General features: G+C 53.8%; 8 protein-coding genes across 8 annotated transcripts; 4 read left to right on the forward strand and 4 right to left on the reverse strand.

The window, feature by feature from the left end:
* Positions 1–43: 43 nt before the first annotated feature.
* PV07_05911 (uncharacterized protein) lies at positions 44–2709 on the forward strand. Its single transcript, XM_016392839.1, has one exon. It carries the CDS (start codon positions 171–173, stop codon positions 2259–2261), a length of 2091 nt encoding a protein of 696 aa, XP_016250358.1. The 5' UTR covers positions 44–170; the 3' UTR covers positions 2262–2709.
* A 159-nt stretch (positions 2710–2868) lies between these two features.
* Positions 2869–4972, reverse strand: PV07_05912 (uncharacterized protein). The gene is made up of 2 exons (XM_016392840.1): positions 3514–4972; positions 2869–3438 (listed from the first exon to the last, which is right to left on the reverse strand). Exons 1-2 carry the CDS (start codon positions 4822–4824, stop codon positions 3238–3240), a joined length of 1512 nt encoding a protein of 503 aa, XP_016250359.1. The 5' UTR covers positions 4825–4972; the 3' UTR covers positions 2869–3237.
* A 194-nt stretch (positions 4973–5166) lies between these two features.
* Positions 5167–7683, forward strand: PV07_05913 (farnesyl-diphosphate farnesyltransferase). The gene is made up of 3 exons (XM_016392841.1): positions 5167–5456; positions 5508–6759; positions 6811–7683. Exons 1-3 carry the CDS (start codon positions 5389–5391, stop codon positions 6955–6957), a joined length of 1467 nt encoding a protein of 488 aa, XP_016250360.1. The 5' UTR covers positions 5167–5388; the 3' UTR covers positions 6958–7683.
* A 627-nt stretch (positions 7684–8310) lies between these two features.
* PV07_05914 (uncharacterized protein) lies at positions 8311–10639 on the forward strand. The gene is made up of 2 exons (XM_016392842.1): positions 8311–9877; positions 10020–10639. Exons 1-2 carry the CDS (start codon positions 8798–8800, stop codon positions 10140–10142), a joined length of 1203 nt encoding a protein of 400 aa, XP_016250361.1. The 5' UTR covers positions 8311–8797; the 3' UTR covers positions 10143–10639.
* A 1945-nt stretch (positions 10640–12584) lies between these two features.
* Positions 12585–14636, forward strand: PV07_05915 (uncharacterized protein). The gene is made up of 4 exons (XM_016392843.1): positions 12585–12745; positions 12803–12849; positions 12916–13059; positions 13149–14636. The coding sequence occupies exons 1-4, from the start codon at positions 12727–12729 to the stop codon at positions 14103–14105; spliced, it is 1167 nt and encodes a 388-aa protein (XP_016250362.1). The 5' UTR covers positions 12585–12726; the 3' UTR covers positions 14106–14636.
* A 1362-nt stretch (positions 14637–15998) lies between these two features.
* On the reverse strand, positions 15999–18493 carry PV07_05916 (uncharacterized protein; the record flags this gene model as incomplete). The annotated part of the gene is made up of 2 exons (XM_016392844.1): positions 15999–17543; positions 17600–18493. 2 exons carry the CDS (start codon positions 18491–18493, stop codon positions 15999–16001), a joined length of 2439 nt encoding a protein of 812 aa, XP_016250363.1.
* A 764-nt stretch (positions 18494–19257) lies between these two features.
* PV07_05917 (uncharacterized protein) lies at positions 19258–20001 on the reverse strand (the record flags this gene model as incomplete). The annotated part of the gene is made up of 1 exon (XM_016392845.1): positions 19258–20001. The coding sequence occupies one exon, from the start codon at positions 19999–20001 to the stop codon at positions 19258–19260; it is 744 nt and encodes a 247-aa protein (XP_016250364.1).
* A 197-nt stretch (positions 20002–20198) lies between these two features.
* On the reverse strand, positions 20199–22768 carry PV07_05918 (uncharacterized protein). Its single transcript, XM_016392846.1, has 2 exons — positions 22639–22768; positions 20199–22554 (listed from the first exon to the last, which is right to left on the reverse strand). The coding sequence occupies exon 2, from the start codon at positions 21048–21050 to the stop codon at positions 20748–20750; it is 303 nt and encodes a 100-aa protein (XP_016250365.1). The 5' UTR covers positions 21051–22554; positions 22639–22768; the 3' UTR covers positions 20199–20747.
* Between the last annotated feature and the right edge of the window lie 455 nt (positions 22769–23223).

The raw sequence follows: 23223 nt of genomic DNA on the forward strand, positions 1-23223 counted from the left end.
CTTCGCGGTATCCTTCTGGAGCGTGCCGTTGGAATCTCAAACAGCTTGTTGACATTCATGTGGAGAGACTCTGCCTGCACCCAATGCCTACAGGGACGCAGAGCCTGCTCGCTCACTTGAACCGACAATAATGGTCTCTATTAGGCCTCGAACATCCATTCGTCGCTGTCATGCGAGAGCGAGACCGCCCGCAGCCACAGTCAATCTCTCGTTCTCGACGTTCGCCCCTCCCGACAACAATGCCCACCGATAAACAAACCCGGAGTAATACCTCGAAACCACTCACTCCCGCTCTCAGTGCAAACTTCCGCACGGCCAAAAGCCCATTGACCCCAAGGGTGATCGGCTCTGCCTCGTCTTCTCCCAACTTGTCTTCTCGCAGGGACCCTTTCGTCAGGTCAAAATCGCCCCCCAAACCAGATCAGACCACAACACCCTTAAATGGAAATATCACTCCTCGGTCTGGTGCGAGGAAGTCACGGGTCGGAACAGAGTCCCCTTTGACTCCGGCACAGCCGCGAGGAACAGGAAATGGCCAGAGATCAAGAGCGTCGTCGGGCAATGAGACCTCGAAACCAACCGGCGGTGCAATGCGAGGCCTCGGCCTCACCAGCCCACGGCTGGCTGCAAGTACAGGTGCTCTGCCAAAAGCAACCACCTCAGGTTCTACGCCTGCTGTGACAAGCCATCGAAGGCTGTCCGCCGCAAAGAGCATGGTAGAGGGTGACAAAGATATCACGTCGAAGTTCTTCCACGCGGACGAGGTCAAGCCCATTGTGGGATCCCCAGAGCCCGACGACGGTCACCGATTCCCTCCTCCAAAGCCAGGGCACTTCTTCGTCGGTTCACCTCCGCTGCCTAGGGAGAATGCAAGTGGCAAGGAGAACCTCGATGATAAATTCTTCAGGGCGAACGATCTAACACCCCACGTACCCCCCCGACGTAACGTCCTTCCTCATCTCTCAACAGACAGATTGAACAGTCCGGCCGCTACACACGGCTTTCGAAATACGCCGCCTCAATCCCCAAATAAAATCCACAAAGGAGTCCCTCCAGAACCTGCATCACCCCGAAAATTACAGTCCGGCCCGGTGCCTTCTCCGCCGGGGCCTCGAACAGCTGCCGAACGCCCCAAAAGCAGCTCAGGCAGCACCGCAACGTCTCAGTCTGCACCGAATGGTCATCGAAAGTCGATCAGCGCCAGCTCCATTAGTTCGTCAGTTCTCAGGAAACTGAGCAATACTAGAGCACAACCGCCTCAACCATTGGAGCTCCATCCTACTCCTCTAGTGTCACCCCGGATCCACGGGAATAGCCTTCTGTCCCCGGAAACGTTGAGTCCCAGGTCTATCAGCCTTGCATCAACGAACACTGTTCCCACCTCTGTCCCAAGCGAAACGGAATTCTCAGAAGCCACAAAAACGCCCAGTGCATCTGCGCCGAGTTCGGACCCGAGACCCGACCAGGTCACGCCCGGCTTTCAGTCTCAGTTGGATCAAGCTGCTAATGCCCGCCGGGAACGCAAAGTTCTCGACTTGGAAATCTCGAACTCCTCGTTGTTAGCTATCAATAAAACGTTAGAACGTGAACTCCGCAAGCAGACCGGAGAGTTAAGAAGGTATCGTCGACTATCGCGCTCAGGGAGATTATCCCTTGCGCCAACAACAAGGACAACCTCCGAACAGTCTAATTTCACGCTCGGTACGGTTACGGAGTTTGACGATGAAGATCGTCAATTTTCCGACGATGATGACAGCGATCTGGACGATCTCGAAGACGAAGATGGCTCTATGCTATCCAACGATTCAGGTTCCATGCTAAGTCCTTCCATCCAATCACGCCAGCGTGCGAGAGACGAGAAGCGACTGATGCAAGATCTCTCGCGCCATCAACAACTTCTTATCGATTTCCAGAAACTCAGTCAAAGCATAAAACGCTGTCTCACCTGTTCGGAAGAGCTAATCAAAGAAGGAAACAAGGCATTAGACTACAGAGTGGGTATAGGAGATGTGAAGCTTGGCGGGAGAGTTTTGAACGATGATGAACTGGATGAAATGGGGTTGGTGAACGGCGTGGAAGAACAGGAGGCAAGACAAGGGCTTTTGAGCCCCAGCATCACCAAGGCGAACTTGGACGAGGCCCAACTTTGGGGAGCCAGGCCACCTCCAACGATAATTGCCAGCGACGTCACAGCCATGCCTTCGCTGGATGAGTTGTCCGATATATTGGATTCTGTCAGCGCGCAGTTGGAGGAGATCTAGATTGGCGTCTTGAAACCTTTGGACTGGATCCACGGAAGACAAAGTTTCTTCCTTTACGACATAATGACCCAGACTGCATTGGAAGCGGGGAGTACGTGAAGAGATTGCTGTTTTCTTTTGTTGTGGCGGGAGTTTCGCGTGGTGGTGAGGATAAGACGTGGGAATCTGCGGTTGTTCCCTATTGTGTACAAAATGATACCCCCCTATCATCGCCGAGTTTTCGCTTTGTTGTTGATGCGGCACAGAGGAGAGACAAAAGACCTTGCCTTACAAAATCGGGGCCGGCTATATAAAACTCCTGGTGACGAATGATAATGGTCGAAGAAAGCTGTAGAGGAGAAAGACTAGGTAATCGATCAATATAGGTACAGAAGAGAGAGAAGAAAAAAGAAAAGGTGTCGCCACCCTCTATCACCTTCTTTCAGAAACCCGCAGAGGAAAGGCTCCCTAGGACTGGGACTATTTCCCCGTGTTTGTCGAGTGGCGAGTGTCCTGGTTCAAAGGGATACTGAAGCATTGGCACAGGATTCTAACCATATGTACCCAGGCAAGCATTCTCGAAGCAAGGCGTTCTAGCGAGAAGGGCAAGGAACATGGAGAAGAAGGAAAAGAAGCCATTTGGTATCTATTCTGCGAATCAAGCTGCGATGGTTCAACATAAGACTAACAGCAACGCTTTCCCTGCCTGTATCCTGTCCGATCCTATCCTAGCCATTCGTCGCCTTTGGTCCCGTCCTCCAGGATCCAGACGCGCAGGTCGTAATTACCCTAGTAGTAGTGGTGGTGGTGGAGAAGAGCTTTGTTGCAATGCATTCGTGCCTCGAAGGTCTGAGCAAGGAAAACCCATTCCACGCACAATAGATTGTTGGTAGATGATCAAATCGACAGCTCATCAGAGTCAAACAACTCTCGGAAATCTGGCCCACAATCGCTCCTTGGTCTGCCCAGGGAACGTTGGCGCTGTTCCTCATCACACTCACGCGGACGTTGACTGTCTCGGTGATCCACCGGCGGTGGGCTCCCGGCTGCCTCCAAAGAAGTGTCTATGCGATTGATCGCCCTGGGTGCTGTCTTTCTGTTTCTCTTTTTCCTTTTTCTTTTCTTGTTTTTTCATGGATTCGGCCATGAGTTGCTCAAAGGCCATGAAGTCGCCTTCCTCATCGGGATCGCGTTCAGCCTGCAATAACACATCATTAGCAAAATCATTGTGAGATTGAGATATCCGCCACCGCAGGCATAGAAGGAGACTCACCCTTTGATAGATAGCCCCGCATATGTTCAACGCATGGGCTCTTTCTATCCTCTTCTCCAATCTGACGTTCTTATCGTTCAGAATCCTGTCACACACGTCCCTCAACACGCCCTGAATCTCGAATCTCGATCCTCTCCATGCAGCCGCAAGGATCTTCCCAGTGACTTTCCTCTCGTACTCTGCCTTCTTCTCATCCGTCCAATCAGCACCACCCTTTTCTTCCAATTTAGCCATTTCTTCCATCGTTAGTTGGGCGTCGATGGCTGAAGAGATCGTGTTCCATGTGTCTTTTGCAAGGGTGCCTTTGTCTTTTAGACGGGAGAAGAAGCCTGAGATGCCGAGGAATTTCTGCGATTTGAGGAACGAAACGGCCTTTTGTATGTATGTCTGACCGACAGCGTGGAGAATTTCAATACCGAAGGACTCCATTTTGAGATTTTCAACCTCGAGTTGGATCTTTTGCTGGAACGCATTCGTGACTTCGGGGCCCTTGTCCGTTTCTGTCCACACGCTGATACGATCGATCAGTTTCTTTGCAAGAGTCTCGACTCGTTCTTCTCGCAGGCGTCGTCTCTCGCGTTCGTAGGCTTCTAACTTCTTCCGCTGCTCTGAGGTCAGGCCACCTTTCTTCTTCTTCTTCTGCAGGTCTTTCTCTTCCTGAGTCAAGCCCGCGGCATCCATTCGCGCATCTTCTTCTGATCGATCCATGATGGCTTGCTGGCCAGCGTATCTTCTCTGCGGGGTGCTAGTCCCCGATGATCTGCCAGTGGACGTCGATGGCTCCTCCCCGGAGATATATGGTGGAGGCGGTACAGTGGTCCCCTCTTGTGCGGAATGTGCTTTTGCTTCGGGTTCCTTTGCATCCATGCTCGCAGCGGTCGCCTCTTTTTCCTTTGATTCATGGATGTTCAGCTTCTCTTCCGCATTTTTAGAAAGTTCTTCTTCCTCCATGGCCTGCATTGTGATGTCCATAGTATGCGTAAGATCCTTCAGAAGGCTCAGTTCGCCGATGAGGTCAACAAAGGCATCACCGCCAAAAATCATACTGAAAAACTCAGCGGGATCCTCAAAGCCTTGGCTGGGCATGGCTTTTTCCTTGCCATATTTATCATAAGCGGCACGGGTGTCCTTGTTCGATAGGACTTGGTAGGCTTCGCCGACGGCTTGGAAGCGAGCGTGTGCAGATTCATCGCCGGGGTTTTTGTCAGGGTGTGTGGTGATGGCGAGCTTCCTGTAGGCCTTCTTGATTTCCAATTCGGAAGCATCTGGTTTGACGCCTAGAGCGTCGTAGTAGGAAGTGTCGACAACCATTGTGGCAGGCGCAATTTCGGGCTGAGATGGATGGGAGGTTTGGCTGACGCGCCGGCTGGCATGGGATGGAGACGTGTACGATTTATATCGCAGCCTTTGGGCTCGTGAAGGCCGCCGTACCCGTTGGTCGCCGCAAGCACGAAATTCAGCAAAGGGGGGGGTGAAGTCATAGGTAGACCAAGTGATGCCTGTAGCTAAGCCACTTGGGTGCCACTGTGGCTAGGACGCACCGGGCAACCTAGGCTTTAGGGGCCCCAAGGTGATTCGGGAAAGCTACCTAGAGCTGATTCGGCATCGCTTCTCCTGCTGTTAGATGAATCCTCGGGTAAGGATCGTGCCATTCGGATATGCTAACCTCCACACACAAAAAGCACGATGGTCTAGTTCACGTCGAGCGCGGGTAGTTAACAAAAACTCGTCTCCCCTTTTTCTCTTCTCGATCATGGTCGCTCGTTATCACTTAGTGTACTCCATTCGTCTGGAGTGTTCAACGGCCAGCTAGGAACAAGGGGAGCTGTCCACAGGTCGACTTGAAAACTGCATAGGACCCAAATATTCGTCGCAATGGTCAAAGCCAGCGAAGTTGTGTTTTACCTTCTCCATCCCCAGCAATTGCGCTCCATCATTCAATGGTGAGTTGAGCAAGGTGTTCGCATTGCGTGTGACAACTGACACCTACCTAGGAAAGTCTGGCACAATGCTGTCCACGAACGAGATGAATCCAAAGAAACTGAAGCCACCAAGCAATGCTTCAAATATCTGAACCTGACCAGTCGCTCCTTCAGCGCGGTGATTCAAGAGCTACACCCAGAGCTTTTGCTTCCCGTCACACTGTTCTACCTTGTTCTGCGCGGCTTGGACACCATCGAAGATGATACCTCGATCCCCGTAAAGAAGAAGGAGCCAGTCCTGCGCAACTTCGACGAGGTTCTTGACATTGATGGATGGACATACACTGAAAACAGGCCAGAAGAGAAGGATCGCGAACTGCTGCTCAATTATGGATGTGTTATTGAAGAGTTCAAAAAGACAAAACCGGCCTACCAAGTTATCATCAAGGATATCGCAAAGAGGATGGGCAATGGAATGGCCGACTACTGCGTGAAATCCGAGAACAACCAGTTTGCCGTCATCACCTGCGCCGAATACGACCAATACTGTTACTATGTGGCGGGATTAGTTGGTGAGGGACTGACGAGAATGTTTGTGGAGAGCAAGTTCGGGAACCCGGTTCTGCTAGACAGACCCAACCTTCACAACTCAATGGGGATTTTCCTGCAAAAGACCAATATCATCCGAGATGTGCGAGAGGATTTCGACGACCACAGGATATTCTGGCCGAAGGAGATCTGGTCCAAACACGTCGACCAGTTTGAAGATCTCTTCAAGCCCGAGTACAAGGAGCAGGCACTAAATTGCAGTGCGGAGATGGTGTTGAATGCGCTCAACCATGCTGATGAATGTCTTTTCTACATGGCAGGGCTTAGGGAGCAGAGCGTCTTCAACTTTTGCGCGATCCCGCAGACCATGGCGATTGCGACGTTGGATCTCTGCTTCAGGAACTACCCCATGTTTCTCCGCAACGTTAAAATCACAAAGGGTGAAGCTTGTCAGATCATGATCGAATCGACGCAAAACCTCCAGGTGGCGTGCGAAGTGTTTCGCCGACACATCCATTCCATCCGCAAGAAAAATCGGCCGCAGGACCCCAACTTTTTGAAAATCAGTATTGCATGTGGCAAGGTGGAGCAGTTCATCGAGTCAATATTCCCGTCCCAGAAGGTGGAGGATATTATGGCCAAGAACAAGGCCGACGAGGCTCGTGCGGCCCTGGCTCAGAAGGAAAAGGAAGCAGCGGATTCGAGGGGATCAAAGGAGACGCTTGCGCTGTTCGGCGCTGTGGTCCTGATGCTGCTCTTCATTACTGCTACTATGGTGAGCGAGTTCTTGTTCTCTTTGCGGCAATTAGCGCTAACATGACACTAGGTTGCGGTTGCGTGGTTTGCGGGAGCCCGATTCGACGTGGCCTTTGAAGAAGTGAAGAAGTCCTGGGGACAAATCTTGAGTGGAGACGTCTTCAAGGGACCGCAAAATGCTACTTCGACCGACACCGTCAGTCATGGTGAACTATGATTGTCTGTCGTTCCTTGTTATTCTGCGGTGCTCGGCAGAGGGTGTGGATTCTTGCCAATAGCACATATGTATCTGCCCGCGGGTATTGGCGGCATTGCAAGTTTAGTTTTGAGAAAAATGTCATGTCGCAAAGCATGTTGAGCTCACGCGATCCGACACAGGGTTTTTGTTTTTGTGGGAGGGAATACCTCGACAGCACGGATGTCAAATTGCAACTCAGCCGCTCTCATTGACTGTTGTTGTGCCGAAGATGTGCTAAAATTGATTGCTCGAAACTGACAATTGACAGGCCCGAGAAGACATTCTCTGAGGACTCTTGTTACCTTTGAGCGGACATTCTTTCTCTACTCGTCAACTCTCACAAAGTCCACCCCGTGGTGCAACGCAGTGGCTGTAAAAAGGCTGCCTCAGAGGATGGTTGAGAGTCGATGACGTCGTCTGTCGTTTGGCGTGGTTGAAGGACTAACCGCAAAAGGAGGAGAAAGCTGCCACTATTACCAATGGGCAACAGCAATGGCTTCTTACTAGGCCCTAGGTTGTTGGTGCTTGTGCCTGTGCCAATGTCTGTGTGGTGCCTGTGGGCTTGCTCTGAGAGGTGGACACGTACTCCTCGGCCACCCCTAAGCTAGAACCCCAGGTACCTGATGGGCGGGAGGGCCGCTGGGTGCCACCACGGAGGCCCAGAGAAGCCCGACCGACGTCATGCAACTAAGGAGAATTCCCCCCGCCTCTTCGCTCTCATCCTTTTTGTGCCAGCCGTTATGCGTACCACCTGCGACTCGGAGCCAGCCTCTTCCCTTTGGGCCCCTTGTTCCTTCGTCCTTCTTCTCTCCGCCTGCTCCCCTGTTCTCGTCTTCCTCTTCCCGTCGTGCTGAGTGGCTCCCTCGCCCTTGGGAGGCGACAAGCAGCCATTCCCTCTTCTCCCCTCTGCCCCGTTCAAGTCGCCGGTGAGAGAAAAACGCTCAACCGCCCCTTGTTCGACCCATCTGCCTCCCGGCGTTTCCTCGTTGCTTCCGTTTCAGGTATCAACTGCCTCCGCCCGTTGATGCTGTCGATCGCCAGATGTGAAGCGATCTTAGCAAAGCTTGGGCGTCCCTTTTCCCTCTGGGTTGATCCGGGATCGTCCATCTCTGATCCTCACACCTCCCCAACCTCGAGAGTGGGCCTTCGCAGAAATGGCATTCTCGTCCTGTACTCGTAGCATCTGCCATTGCAGTAACATGGCACTCCTGGGCCAAAACAAGCATTCTGCGGTGTCCGTCGACGCGGCCCCATCTGCCGACCCGTCCAGTCCGCCGTTAAATACGAGCCCCCATGACCAATGTGTGCCCTCAATTCAGTCTTCTTTTCATCCTTCCGTCCAGTTGAATTCGAGCACCTCCAAAACAGCCCAATGGACTTCTTTAAAGTCGGTGTAGTTGCTACACAATGACGTCTTGCCTATAGACACCCTGCGCGTTTCTACTTATTTGCTTGTGGTGCCTCCTGTGCCTGCAGTCTTTAGCGCAACCCTGGTTCTCTGTGCGAGCTTCGCAACCTGCGATATAGACCAAGCCTTTCAACTGTGTCCCTGCGATATGTTTGCTCTTCATTAAAACCCGTCCGATCTGCGCCCAATCAAATACGGAGATTGCGTCTCGGTCAACTAATAGGCCAATTTATCCTTGCAATCCCGTGTCTTTGTGCACCGAAACCTCCGCTGCAGCACTATACAAGTCGGGCGGCTGGCTGCTGCAAGGCGTCCTGAGACCCGGCGAACCAGTCCCAATCTCTAGACACTGCGCGAGGTGCATTGCCGACCCACGACGACAGCCGCGTGTAACGCCCGGCCGCTTTCAAAATGGATCAGGCTCTGGGTTTAGGCCTCAACGGCGTCAACCTCGCCATCACACACCAGGACAAGGTTATCGACCCTATCCACCGCAGATACAAGAAAATTCGTGGCCAAGTTCCTCAACCAGATCCCGATCTCTACGACAGAAGGACAATGGAAGAGAAGGGCCTCGTCCTGCGCCGTCGGCGGGATGTTGCCTCGGACGAAGAGATCGTGGAAGTGGTGAGGCACAAAGGGGACGTTCTACCCCGTCGGCCTGGTCGGTCTGGTCAACGACAGAGAGCCAGCTCCATGCACACTGGTCGAGATATCGGTGCAGGTGCGGCCGCGGGTGCAGGTGCAGGTGCGCTTGTTGCCCACCGCGACCGAGATCGTGATAGAGACAATTACTATGACTCCGAAGGCTCGGTACCTCCACGATCGCGCGTGCGAGCAAAGTCCTCCTCTGGTCGCTCCCGCCGCCGTCGAAGCTCCTCAAGCTCCTCTTCGTCCTCGCTGCTCTCTTCCACCGAGGAAGAGAAGAACATTCGCAAGATGCAACGCAAAAAATGGCTCACAGCCGCCCTAGCAAGCGTGGCCACAATCCACGCCGCCTCAAAGGTCTATTCTTCTATCGAGTCGCACGATAAGCGAATGGAAAAAGTCCGCGAGGGCAAAATGTCTCCAGAGGAAGCTCACAAACAACAACGCGCCTCCCGCTGGCAAGATGCTGCCGCCATTGGAATCGCCGCATTGGGTCTCAAAGGTGCGGTGAGCGAGTGGAATGAACTGTCCGAGGAGCACAATCAACACAAGGAGCTTCTCTCTGCGAAAGAAGAGCACCACAGAAAGCGTATGGAGCGCGAGAGACGCAAGCGGGCAAGGGAACGGGGAGGATACTACAAGGGACGAGACGGCAATTGGTACTACGACGGCCCTGAGCCACAAAACAGTGAAAGTTACCGTGGAAGCCATTCTAGTGGCAGGCCAGCGGGCCATTACGACGATGACCGAGCCATCAGAGACTCGAATCGAGCGAGAAAGATGTACGAAGAAGATGGGGATTTCGACGATTACGATAGCAGGAGATCCAGGTCTCGACGTGCGGTGAGTCGCAGTCGTGCCAGCGACTACTGATTTCGTCATTTCGGCGTTTCTCGTGTCTTTCCTCGTCTCATGCTTCGGAGTGCAAGAAGAACTTCTTGTTGCGGTTCGCGATGTGCTGACGCATCGTTTTGCGGCGTGGCAGGAGTCTAGAAGCCCGTCCAAATCGGCGGACCCTATGAAGAAGTACAGGAAGAAGCCAGAAAAGACTCGTACAACCGTGGGAAATTTCGGCGCGGACCTGGTTGAGGACATCATGGGTGTCTGAGGAGAGCTGGTCAGACCTGAAAGCAGCATGTCGAGAAGTTGGGTGAGCACATCTGTTCGTGGATTAAGCGTGGCATTTGCAAAGCACCACATTGCAACCAAATTTCGGGCTCAGAATGACACATCAAGAGATTCCGAGCGAAAGGAAAACAGGGTATCAGTTGGAGGAAATCTTGAAGTGGTTCGTTCCCGCGTGCCCCTTAGCGATATGATAGGGTTGAGTCGCGCATAGACATTTTCGAATACTAGTCACAAGAGTCGGGATATGACAATGTTGGGAATCGGGTTACGATTTGGATGAGGCCATGAGACATGAATGATGATACGGCGCAATAGATTGATTGTCATTGGTTTATGTTTTCTTGTCTTGATCTCTCTGACCGCGTTGGAGCTGGTAGGCATGTGTTTTCGGTTGACGCAAAACCTGCGAACCAGGCTGGTCAAACGCTGGAATTAGGGATGATGTCCAGGATGTTCTATCGTCAGCAAAGATTTCTAACCAGGGTCGACCTCTAAGCAAATCGGAGACTCGTTGCTCGTCCACCGCTTCTCTAACAACCGCCTTTCGTGCGTTGAGCCGGCAATCTATCGATGAGTTGCTCATAATGCCTTCTCTTTCTTGCCCCAAACCTCGATCAAGAATGGTTCGCCAGAAATCGAAGACCACTCCAACACGCCGTCTTTGATGGGTAGCTGCGCCGGCTCGGGGACGACGAGTCTCGCTACATCGTCACTGTCGGTCCATCTGACCTCGAAGGCGTCCGGACCCCGAATGGCCATCTTGGGGTTGAATCCATCACACGACGGGCTGGCCTCGAGGGTCTTGAAAATCGACGTGATGCCGACTCCATGCGTCGCAACCACGACGGTTCGATCCTGCTCGCCGACCTGCTGGGCCTCGGCGCCGATGATGCGTCCGAAGGCTCGCTTGAGCCGTCTCACGAAATCGTCAAAGAGCTCCACGCCCGGTCCCCCGTCGGCGCTCCTCGGGTTGCCCATATCGATCGAGTCGTACGAGCCGCCCTCGAGCTCCCCGAGCGCCTGTCCCGTCAGATCGCGGTCCGCGTAGACCTGGACATTTGGGCGGTCTGCGAGGATGGGCGTGATCGTCTGGACAATCCGAATCAGGGGCGAGTGATACACGGCGTCGATGTTCTGGCCGCGGAGCTTGTCTGCCAGGACCCGTGCTTCTCTGTGCCCCTTCTCTGTCAGGCTGGTATCCCGCAAGCCCTGAAGGATCCGGTCGATGTTATCTTGCGTCTCGCCGTGGCGGACGAAAAGGAGATGTAGTTTTCCACCACTGGATGTAGGTGAGGGGTCCATATTCTCAGAATGCTAACCAGAGGACTGGGGGGTGTTTTCTTTTTTCTTCGCGAGAAGAGACGTGCTGTTTCAGGTATATCGGGCACATGCAGGTACCGGGCTTACCGAGGGCTATATGAGTGTGGTAGACGAATGAGCCGCGGACCAAGGGAGCACAGCATGTCGCCCATCTCGAGAGAAGTACAGATAGTATGGCTCAATGGCTCGCCTGGCGTGCTTGTCCGAAACTCTGGTCGTCGCTACCCCACAGTCATCTTGGGGAACTGGAAGACTTTGCGGAGATCACAATCTACGTCACACTCGCGAGGGTGAGCCAAGGCACGACGAGGCGTTTTCAATCACAAAAGGAATATTGTATGACCCGACGACGCAGACACAGGACCTCGCATTACCTCGCCAATTTCAGACGGAGCTGGACCCTGACCTAATGTCTACGGCCCTTTGCACCGCTGACATTGAATGGGACAGTGAGCAGGCCAGGACCGATGTCCAGCAGACTTCCGGATGGGCTGAATCAGGTCGACATCATCATCGACAGAGGTGTATCTGACTTGTAAAGTATTTTCTCTCGGTTTGTGCCATTGCCAGGCAGAGACCATCAAATGGCAGAGATCGGTCTGCAGAAGAAGGCGACCTCGACATTGAGCACAACGTATGGAGGAACGGTGGAGCGTATTAAACTATGTTTGCCGTGAGATTGTGACCGGCCGGAGTCTGGAGACGGCGATGGCCTTTATTGATAGGGAGTATCTCGTATGCCCTTACGAATAGCGACACTGTCCTGCATCCGCACTGTTTGCTATATGTCGATAAATCGGCCACCTCGTCATAATCGAGGACGCTTCGGCACCGCTGGAGTAGTCTGTATCCTGTGCCAGGATGTGTCACTTAGTTTCGACTCAGCTCGAGAGTACTCTGAACCAGAAGATTAGATATTTATGGTAGATGTTCAGTCAGGAAACTTGCTGGCAGCAACGAAGGCTATCTTTTCAGCCTCGCCCAGCCTCGCGTCCCCCTTTTTGACGTATGGAGGGGTTGCACGCTGACTAAGGAGGGCTCTTGGCATTACGGTAGGCTGCGAGCACAGTGCCGTCACTTCACCTCAATTGCGCCTACGTCGCTTGCTTGCGTCGGCAGAAGTGGCATGCAGGCTCGACAACGATTCTGGACCTCTGTTTTGCCCGCCTCTCCTTCCTCTATCCTCTTCCATCCCACTCGCTGAGAGGCCTTGAGCTCATACAGGCCTCACGCTTCCTCCCAAAATGGCCGAACCACCCATCGGTAAGACCCCTCGCCAACCCACATTGCATTGACCTCCTGCTGACACAGGCACCATAGTCCTCGATGGGGGTACCGGTTTCCTCAAGGTCGGCTATGCGGCTCAAGTACGTTTGCCCATGGCCTCATCCGTGCTTCTTGGTGACCCCGAAACCTAACCAGCGACCTCACAGAACTTCCCTGAACATCAATTCCCCTCCATAGTCGGGCGACCGATTCTGCGGTCGGAAGAACGGGCAGGAGATATCGTGGTCAAGGACATTATGTGTGGAGATGAGGCCGCTGCAGCAAGATCGATGCTACAAATAAGCTATCCTGTGAGGACATTCTCCGAGGCCCCAGCAAAGGATTTCTCCATGCCGGTAAAGTCGGGAAATGGCTGACCCAAGAACGAACTGAGGTACAGATGGAAAACGGCATCGTCAAGAAATGGGACGACATGCAACATCTCTGGGACTTTACATTCTTCGAGAAATTAAAGATCGACCCCAGGGGTCGCAAGATCCTGTTGACTGAACCACCGATGAACCCGCTCAAGAACCGAGAGCAGATGTGCGAGGTCATGTTCGAGCGTTACGGCTTCGGCGGGGTATACGTCGCCATCCAAGCCGTGTTGGCGCTCTACGCACAAGGCCTCTCCTCCGGCGTGGTCGTCGATTCCGGCGACGGCGTCACGCATATCGTCCCCGTCTACGAATCCACCGTCCTCAACCACCTCACCCGCCGCCTAGACGTCGCAGGCCGTGACGTGACCCGGAACCTCATTGCTCTCCTCTTGCGACGAGGCTACGCACTCAATCGTACCGCCGACTTCGAAACTGTGCGTCAGATCAAGGAGAAGCTATGCTACGTCTCATATGACCTGACGCTTGACCAACGTCTGTCAGAAGAAACGACCGTCCTGGTCGAGTCGTACACATTACCAGACGGCCGCGTGATCCGCGTAGGCAGCGAACGCTTCGAAGCCCCCGAGTGTCTCTTCCAGCCACACCTGGTCGACGTTGAACAACCCGGCATCGCCGAATTTCTGTTCAACACAATCCAATCTGCCGATGTGGACGTTCGCTCTTCTCTGTACAAAGCTATTGTCCTCTCCGGCGGCAGCAGCATGTACCCTGGCCTCCCGTCACGCTTGGAGAAGGAACTGAAGCAACTCTGGCTCACCCGCGTGCTGGGCGGGAATCCAGAACGGCTGAACAAATTCAAGGTGCGAATCGAGGATCCCCCCAGGAGAAGACACATGGTGTTCTTGGGCGGCGCCGTCCTGGCCAATATCATGGCAGACAAGGAGAACATGTGGATCTCCAAGCAAGAGTGGGAGGAGCAAGGGCCCCGAATACTCGAGAAGCTGGGTCCAAGATAGTGAGCCAGCAAAATAGTGATGAAATGTGGGGAGCTCAACTTCGGAGGGCGAGTGGTTCTGGGTGTCTGACGAGTCCAAAGCCTCAATCTACCGAGCAGGAGGGATAGGATGGAGGAAGACGTTGGGACGAGAGAATAGGGGCGGTCGATCCTTCGCGGGCTTCGCCCTGTTGGATGCTGAAGGGAACGGAGCTGCAATGCTTTGTCAATAGGGGCTGCAGCGTGGATGGTATGCCGCCTTCCAACCTCCCCTGGTCTCTCGGATCCAAGCGCGCTACCGATCCCTTCTTTTCTGCACCGTGGAGAGAGCAAGGAGAAAGGAGACGAACGAGAGAGGCTACGAGTGGGCGTGGTATAATCGAGACCCAGGCCGAGGCGAGGACTAGACGGCTGAAGAGCAAGCTCTACAAAATACCATTCCCGCGGCATCTCAAGACGGCGACGAAGAACGACGAATGAATTGCCTTTTATATAAAAAAAATACAGTGCGTGTTGCGATGAATGAGGAGAACTAGAGCGAAAACATGTCCCTGCCTCTGTCTCTGTCTCTCTCTCCCTCCCTCCCTCCTTGAGTGCGCGTGTGTGGCTGTGTAGAAGAGTCCACAAACTCCCCTGCCCTTCCCCTCCCGCGTGATATCTGTGTGCGACGGGTTACACAGTCCTCGCCGCGTCTTTGATTGATTTCGGGAACCGCCGCGGATGGAACTAACTGAACTGTCGTGTTTATGGGTCAACGGCATCCTCATACCTCCCCCCGGTTTCCTTGAGAGAATGGCAGGCAGGCAGGCAGGCGGGCAGGCAGGCAGGTGGCCCTAAATATACAAAGAGAAGAAGGAGAAGGAGAAGACGAGGGCTCGGTGGGATAGGAATAGAACTGAATTGCTCGACGGTTCAAGTGACGAACGAGGCACGGCCTCGAAGGTGTGCCTATACACAACAACAACAAGCAACAACAACTATTATAGAAAGACGATTTTGATTACCTCTGAGAAGTAAATGGCCATCCATGAATGGATGGGTGGCGGGTATCCTCAAATCATCCCATGCGATTTTGTCGACCCGGTGCTTCGCGCTGCGCTGGCGGCGGGTCCCCCTTGACGTCTCCCCCCAAGTCCGCGCTATAGTGTCGACCCCGAAGCCCGAGTTCGGTCGGCGTCCGACGTCGAACCGGTTGGTCTCTTCGATGTCTGGATTCCTTGGAAGCCACCGAGTATATACAGCCTGCCCAAAACGACCTCGTGCCCAGAGTCGGAAGGCAGGAGAAAGGCAGTCTTTGGACCGGCCGGGGCAGACCGCACAAAAGTGTAGTGTCATACTCCCGTTCTGAGACGTCGCCATTGTTGAGAAAGGAACAACTGCGTCAAAAATGCCCGTCGCAGTTGTTATTGCAGTAGGCATGCGCAGTGTAGTGACAGCCGCAACCTTGCTCCGGGCGTCAACCCTTAGGCCCGCCATGGCACTTCCCCATGTCAGATACTAGTGTCCTGTCACTCTCCTTAGCATTGACAATCTCGAAGACCAATCGCCAGACTTTGGGTCTTGCAACGAAGTATCACACGTCTATCTCAAGTCGTCTTCCAACATCTGCGCCGGTTATTTTGCTGTGTAAACACCATGGCGCAGGCGGACCAGTCGGATTCATTGTCGAGGGAGACGAATATCCATCTGTTTCTTTGACTTCGCCCCATTACCTACAAATGTAGGAGATTGAAGATTGGCCAGTTTACTGGGTGAGAACTGTTGACGGTGTTTCGTAAGGGCATACCGAGGCTTCTCACAGCTTTTTCTTCGCACATGACAACTGTAGTTCTCATAACGACGTCGCACTTGCAGGACTTGAGCAGTGATGCCTTGAATGTCCATCGGAAATTGTCCAAGCCGCCAGAACGAATCCTTAGATCGACCTTGGCGTACGAAAAGCGTCCATATACTGATTGGCGACCGTTGGAATCCAAGCCTCGCAGACCGAAGGTCGCTGCGAAGCATACGACATGCCGTCTTGTCCAGCCTGATCATGGTGCGGCGATGGTTCAAAGTCAAACATACCGTTGCCAAAGAAACCCAAAACCTCTGCGTCCGGCATGGCAAGATCCATATTCAATGCGTGTGCCTCAACCATGACCCCATAGTCGCCTTCGAAGTCCTCGTCTGACCAATTGTAGGGTATAACGAACCCCTGGGACGTAGTGGAGACCACCTCTGGTTGAGTGCCGAACGGTGCTGGCTCGCTTATATCGGCAGAACTGAAGGGCATTTCCGCTCCAGGTATTTGCTCAAATTGAGGAATAGCAGGTGTATTTTCCTGGGGCATTTCAGGTGGTCGCCATACGTTTGACGGAGCATTACTTGCATCCATAGGTGCGGGCTGAGCACCAGGCGTCGAAACCTTGCCGACTTGATGCTTGGTAATCATCTGTCCGATCAGAAAGCAGGCAGCATCGGCAATTGGCCAGATTTCTCGCAAGCGTAGTAGTGCTCGGATACAAACATGAAATTGGTGTCCTGGAAGGGCTCCGACGTTTTGCCCCTTCGTTTTGATATCCACCAGGAAGGAGGCAAGGGCGAGCAGCATAAAACTCACCGACAGTGGTGGGAGAAATCTGACTAGGTCTCGCTCTTGGAGAGATTCGGTCATTTCGGCGATCTTCTCTGCCGCTTCTTTCACCTTTGATGTCGGGCTATTCTCCGAGCCACTTGGTCGCTTGGATAATGACTGAGGGCGATTGAGAGCTTCAGATGCCATCAGGTAGAGCATTCTCAATGTTGACCGGTGCATGAGAAGAGAATCTGCAGTTGAAGGATCGAGATCAACGCTGCTGCTGCTCGTTACCAGCCAACAACTGGGAGGGAGCTCTCTGTACCACTGATCAAGGTCATGTTGCAGATCCAGATATTGCTTCCCATTGACCTCAGATCTTCTGGGAGTATAAAGCATGGTGGACTCGGCTGTGGAGCCACCAAAGCCACGCAGATGGTAGAAGTGTTTGAGGATCTGTCCAATGAAGAGTAGCAGTTTGAGCTTTGCGATATACATGTCAGCCAACATGGATCTCACATATCTATCCGTGAGAAAGGCATTGCCTTGAAGGGACAAGATAGCTGAGCGGATAGGCCCGGTTTCGAAGTCGTCCAATCTCAAAGGTGGCAATCTGATGTCCTCATCCTTGATTCGCATTGGTCTTCGCATACTGATCGAGATGATTCTGTCCCGGTGTACGCAACTCCACCATATTCGTCTCCACAAAGCTCTAGTTTTGGGATCCTTCTGCGCATGAGTGAAGGGCTGATTCAGCCCAATGCTGGTGGCAAGGGAAATGCAGACGCCAAGCCAATGCCAGGGGTCCTTTTGGTCGTTCTCCGAAACATACCAGTAGTTTAGTAGGAGCAATGCTTGGATCAGGGCAATCCGGTCTGTGTCCCAGTCGAAATCGTAGAGTAGCTGGATGGGTTAGAAGATCAACGATGCCCTGCGAGTCGTGAATTCCGACCACTCACCTTGACCTTTTGGTAGAAATCTGCTCTTGCAGCTCTCCGACTTTCGTAGCCTGCTTCTTGGAGAAGTGGTAATTCGACAAATGCAGTACCCGAGAACAGTATGGCTTGGAAGACGACAAGGCTGATTTTCGGAGAGCCATCTTTGTCGTCTAGGGCACCCAGAAAATCTTCAAGATCCACGATCGGCATGAACGGGTGCACGTATAGCACAAAAGATCGAATCAGCTGATCATGGAGCTCACCGAAGGGCAAGCTCAAAGCCCCCCGGCGACGCAGGAACTCCAAGTCGTCCTGCCGAATATCCGGACGAGAAGGGCGGATGTACGGCGGCAAATCAGTGGTGACGGCTCCCACGACGGAGGCATTAGAAGCAGTACCTGCTTGAGTCGGGGGGCCCTGACTGTCATTTCGGGGGACGACAAGAGCGGTCTGAAAGTTGCGTGGTACGAGGGGGTGCACTACAGAGGGTTCTTGGGTCACTAACGCGTTGGCCGACAGCGCAGCCATCTCGGAGGTCTTACCATGATTCGATTGGCCTGGGCCAGCGACTTCGAGTGCTGGAGCTGCATCAGGTGAACCACCGGGGAGTTGCGAGCTTGTAGCAGGTGGCTCGGAGGTGGTCTTTGGCTGCGCCTGAGAGATGGCCGGGAGTGCAACGGGGCGACTCGCCTGGCGCTTCTGAAGACGGTACTTCCTGCTCCGTCTCGATTCGAGGATGACACATTCAATGCCATCCGAGGAGCAGTTGTGGCAAGGGACGCCGGATTTGACCAGGTCGCATTTCACCTTGCGGGTCCTGCAGTGGTGGCAGGCTTGCGAAGCTCTCTTCTTGACGACACGGTCGGCGGCATTGGAACCACTTGCAGTCGAGGCCTCTTTGGCTTCCAGACTCATGGCAAACCTTGGCGGGCACGTTCAGGCTATGAGAGCGCCCGCATTGTAGGTCGAGACAAAGGACAAGTGCGTAGAATGGTAGGGTGTGTCGACCAGCACGAACCCCACGAGCTGATCGACGGGCGAGGTGTCAGTCTGAGGCAGGAGAAGCCGAGGCGGCGCGAGCGGTGGGTAGCTGAAGATGATGATGGGTGTTGCGAAAGAACCTTTGAGGGCTTTCCTGGGGAAGTAACTGGTGTATATCCCTTGAGAAAGCGACGGAGAGGGCGAGGAGCAACTTGGCGGCTCGGATGGACTAGTACAGGGCCGTTCCAAAGGGGGACAGCAAGGTAACGTTCTGGATAGGGAATTAGGCGCGGTGGCACAATAGTTGAGATGGGATGAGATGAGATGTTTTGGTGGTTGGTTGGTGGTTGGTGGTTGGGTGGATGGATAATATGGAGTAGGAAATCCCCCGCACTCTCTACGAGCGCACACTCTCTGCGCTCACTGTATGCGCCCTGCATTGATGGGCACTCGCCTGTAATTATGCACGGGCCTCTGGGGGCTCATTAGGCACCCACTGGCACCCCCCAGGCACCCCCAGGGCCTCCTTAGTAATCGCTCGCGTGAGAAAAGGCACCCCCAATTCCAATCACTAAACATTCACAGGTCAAGCCACCCACTCCAGTGCGGTGCGCGTGCAAGGGAAAGACACCATCTATCTTCTAAGACGCAATTGTACACATGGCCATCAACAGTCGATCTAACTCCCTGCAAAGCGTCTATTCTACCGGCCAGTTGCAGACCATGCACCACGTCGACACCCCTTCGTCGCCCTCGTGCCTGTCCCTGGGATACGACCAGATGACCTTGACGACCCGGAAGCCGAAATATGCATAGACATCCCTCGCCCTCGGATTGCCCGCCACCAGCCACAGCGGCACCCTCTCCTCCTTGGCTCGATTGACGTACGGCTCAATGACAGCTCGGACGGCGCCCTTGTCCTTGCGCTCGGGATCCCGCGCCATCAGCGAGAGCGTCCAATATGGCTGATCGGGCCCCAGACAAGCCAGCTTCGCGCCTTGGATGTCGCGGGCAAACTGAGCAAAGACGGGCCTCTCCCGGGCCATTTCCGCAAACTGGGCCTCCGTAAAGGGCGGCAGGTTGGACGAGGGCGGCTCCCAGCATGCCACTGCCGCGAAGTTGGCGGCCTCGACAACCGACGCGCCGGCGGCGACCTTGGTTTCGATCCGCCTTTTGGCGGCCATGTAGAGGAGGCCTGGCGTCACGGCCGTGGCCCTGCCTGTCTTTTCTTGTTGGAAGACAATGTTCAGCGGGTCACTGAGCGTGGCCCGTGATGTGATCTCAGCAAGCTGGTGGCGGTACTCGGGGGATTGCGACGCCGTGGTTCGAGGGAGCGACTGCGTTGACACCAAAGACCTGCCTTTGAGGTCCACGAGAGACGTGACTGACATGTTGTTGACCGTGGTAGCGGATGCCTCCATCTTCTCACTTGTCGAGTCCATCTTGTTGACGTGCTGCTGCACGATTCACGGTCCTTAGAGACGTGTTAACTTGCGGGTTTCTCTTATACCTGGCCAGAGGAGTAATCCTCCATTTTTGTATTCCAGGTGAACAACACTCTATCCCTTCGCTGAACTCTCACCAGGTGAGAAAGGAGAGAGAGAAGGAAAGCAGGATAGGGATGCAGTGCATGACTCACTCAGCGGGCCAGTTGATACTGTAGCAAGCGACCCCGGTCCTCTGCAGATCGGCATTCCCTATTGTAACCTGCCGTGCCAAGCAACGGGACAGGCTCTCTACGTCCGCCTCAAACGAGGCTACCAGCGAGCCTCGTGCGTTGCGTGCTCAATCCATTGGAACAAAGAGGTCAGCTTCTTGTGCCAGAGAACACGGGGCTGAATGAGTGCTTTGATAAGGCTATTTGTCAAGTCACATCATTTATGGGACGTTGGCTATACCTCCAAACTTGAACATCTCAGGGTTTCAACATCCTCCGATCAAGATCTCTACCAAAAAATAAGTGCAAGTCGAGCTTTCGCATGGCGTGACCTGATGATCATCAAGCAAAGGACCTAGCCACACTCAAGTCGGACTGCCAGGATCGGCTCGGATCAGCTCTATACCCGAAGTCATACAAGGAGTAGCTTCGACGTCGCTGCCTCATTCGCAGGGCTGAGGCGGCCGTCCATGCTACCTCGAGTGATCGGTATGCCTGTGCTGCCGGGAAAACCAGTCGAACATGGATCAATTAGAATCGAGGGCAGGTTCGATTAGAATTTACCCATCCGTCGCAGAAGAAATCAAGTCTCGGCCTGAAGCTTTGGCACCGTCCCGCGCCCATTAGCGGAATTCCAGGGCCACATAACCTCCCCTCACACATTGCCAGTTGATTCGAACAGGAGTGTGGCAGAGCAAGGCGTGACACCAACCAGAATTCCACCAAGGTCGCTAGGTAACAGTCTCTAGAGAGATCTTCGTCTCTCTTCGCCCCTCTGTCGTGTTGTGGATAAGGTCTTATGTGGCCTGCATAATAGGAATAGTAGCCTCGCATCTGCGCCGCTGAGATCCAGTGCTGCCAGAGCAAGCAGGTTGGGCCACGATCTGGCCTCGAGGGACGCGCGAGCAAAGTTCATGTAACGGGTCATTCCTACCGGCATCTGGCTTGCAAAAGGCGTCAGTGATCAACATAAAGATGGCCAACGGTACCAACATCCATGTCAGCGTTGGACCCCTGATGTGATCGCCAGTATCCATTCTCTTGTAATGGCAATCCTGACGCAAAATTCGGGGAACATGACTTTGGGCATTGAATGGAACCAACGCCGTCCGAAACTAGAAGTGAGCGGACAGTGATCAACTCGGCCGCTTTGTCCTTTGAGACCCATGTTTCAGGCCAAAACCATTGCCAGTCAAAACATGGGCAGTGCTCAACTTGCTCTCATACATGAATCGAACTCAATGCCAACCCAGCAGGACGACCTGTTGAGGGTTGGCATCGCCCCATCAGGTGGCAGCTCAGATGTGTAAGCAATCTCGATCCATGGATCCAACGAACCAACTGTCGAAGAGATGGCCTCACCTCTGAATCTAGTGGATGTTCTCCGCGACGAAGACAATCTTCGCAGTCTGACCGCTGAGACGGCGTAGAGACACTGTTCGCTGATCACCAGGACGCGCAGCAAGCACTAGAGAAGTGGACATCAACAAAGACGAATCGAGAGAAAGATTCTGTCAAGTGTCTTTTGACATTGAGAACTACCCCCATTAAGGAAACCCAGCAAGACTGCGCAGTAGCCGAAACGACGATTAGCGATGTCTGAAGTTGGTCTATTCCCAGCGCAAACACCTCAAGTTCAAGTGTGAGGCAAAGACCGCGACATCTCAAACCTTTCGAGTACGGACGGGAGAGAACTGATGGCTTTACACACTTGATGTTTTAGGAATAGAGTCGGTACTCTTCGATTCGCGGGCTGCGATGAGAGAGCCTGCCCTAGGTAAACTGGTCAAGTTAGGTCGGTCGCAAGCTCCAGAAAAAGGCCACCCCGGCCCTGGGGAGACGCCGAAACGAGTCTATCGTAATGCTGGAGTTTCAGGCTTTCCCGGTCCGACGTACACGCGTACAGTCGTCGCGGAGCCAAAAAAAATCAACACCTGATGGATGAGCTGCGAAGAGCATCGGTCCTAGCAACTCTAGATAGTCTCGACTTGTGTGTCGCGAACCGATGATTGTAAGTCATCTTTGAGACATTGGCATGCCGCTTCACGCGCTGCTCGGGATCTCATCTCGGTTACGGCGCCACAGAGTACTTGTGGACGACAGGTTGAATCGAGCAGGCAAGTCGAAGAGAGTGATCTTCGATCACGCTTATCCAGAATCGATCTGCTGCGGGTATCAGGCAAGAATCACGATGGATAAGGTTGAAGTGGCCAGGGAGGCGAACATCCGGGTGGAAGAGGGGCTTTTCTCTTTTGTTGTTAGGTCCGCGGAAAGTGGGACAGCATAGGATGAGAGCGCTCGTTCACTTGTCAAATGGTCCGTCCGCTCCGGTCAACAGCTAGGAGGTTCTCAATCAGCGACACACCTACAGGGCTAGCCTCTGGATGAGAGATGAAAAAGCCCCGGTCTCGGGGAAACTTGCATTGTCTCCATCTTGCTTCCCTGTGTGTGGAGTCGCAGTGGCCTGACTCTTTCCCTGCGCCGCGACCAAAGTGATTTCAGACCCAACCAGCCGATACGAGGCGCGATTGACTTTTGGGGGGGGGGGGTTCCGCGTGTACGAGGACATATTTGTCCTTGAAGGGCGTCGCTGTTTTTCCCCTGGTGCCGGGACAGGTTGGATTTAGGGGTCATCTTTACAAATATGACCTTGTTGAAACTCATGATGTGGCGTGGAGCTTAGGAAGACCAGTTCCTGCCTGGGGCTCCGATCGTGGGCCTGGTGACTTGTATGAGTGATCATTGGGAGTCTCCCGCAAGAAGTAGTAGGTGGCTGGCCAACAGCAAGAGCGACCAGGACCAGGGGGTTGGGTGCGGGCTGGAGGGGAAAATTTCAAGTAGTAGGGCGCGACAGGGGCCGCTTAACAGGGTGATCAACCGTTGTGACTTGGCCCCTTGGGCTCTGGGGGCGGTTGAAGTCGACCGTTTGAACCCAGATGGAGTCTGGCGTTGGCGGCGTCTGGAAGGATCCATCGACTGGTCCAGGCCACGCCACAGAGCGTGAAGC

This window comes from Cladophialophora immunda (genome assembly GCF_000835495.1).
Source record: "Cladophialophora immunda strain CBS 83496 unplaced genomic scaffold supercont1.3, whole genome shotgun sequence".
In the NCBI taxonomy this organism is placed as follows: Eukaryota; Fungi; Ascomycota; class Eurotiomycetes; order Chaetothyriales; family Herpotrichiellaceae; genus Cladophialophora; species Cladophialophora immunda.

Excerpts from the sequence above, each read along its gene's own strand:
- PV07_05911 (XM_016392839.1), top strand. The coding sequence starts at position 171 with ATGCGAGAGCGAGACCGCCCGCAGCCACAGTCAATCTCTCGTTCTCGA.
- PV07_05918 (XM_016392846.1), bottom strand. The coding sequence starts at position 21,050 with ATGCGAGGCTACTATTCCTATTATGCAGGCCACATAAGACCTTATCCA.
- PV07_05915 (XM_016392843.1), top strand. Across the intron at positions 12,850-12,915 it reads AGGTCGGCTATGCGGCTCAA|AACTTCCCTGAACATCAATT; the intron begins GTACGTTTGCCC and ends GCGACCTCACAG. Across the intron at positions 13,060-13,148 it reads TGCTACAAATAAGCTATCCT|ATGGAAAACGGCATCGTCAA; the intron begins GTGAGGACATTC and ends ACTGAGGTACAG.
- PV07_05912 (XM_016392840.1), bottom strand. The coding sequence starts at position 4,824 with ATGGTTGTCGACACTTCCTACTACGACGCTCTAGGCGTCAAACCAGAT. Across the intron at positions 3,439-3,513 it reads GCGGGGCTATCTATCAAAGG|GCTGAACGCGATCCCGATGA; the intron begins GTGAGTCTCCTT and ends GTGTTATTGCAG.
- PV07_05914 (XM_016392842.1), top strand. The coding sequence starts at position 8,798 with ATGGATCAGGCTCTGGGTTTAGGCCTCAACGGCGTCAACCTCGCCATC. Across the intron at positions 9,878-10,019 it reads GATCCAGGTCTCGACGTGCG|GAGTCTAGAAGCCCGTCCAA; the intron begins GTGAGTCGCAGT and ends GCGGCGTGGCAG.
- PV07_05913 (XM_016392841.1), top strand. The coding sequence starts at position 5,389 with ATGGTCAAAGCCAGCGAAGTTGTGTTTTACCTTCTCCATCCCCAGCAA. Across the intron at positions 5,457-5,507 it reads TTGCGCTCCATCATTCAATG|GAAAGTCTGGCACAATGCTG; the intron begins GTGAGTTGAGCA and ends ACACCTACCTAG. Across the intron at positions 6,760-6,810 it reads TCTTCATTACTGCTACTATG|GTTGCGGTTGCGTGGTTTGC; the intron begins GTGAGCGAGTTC and ends ACATGACACTAG.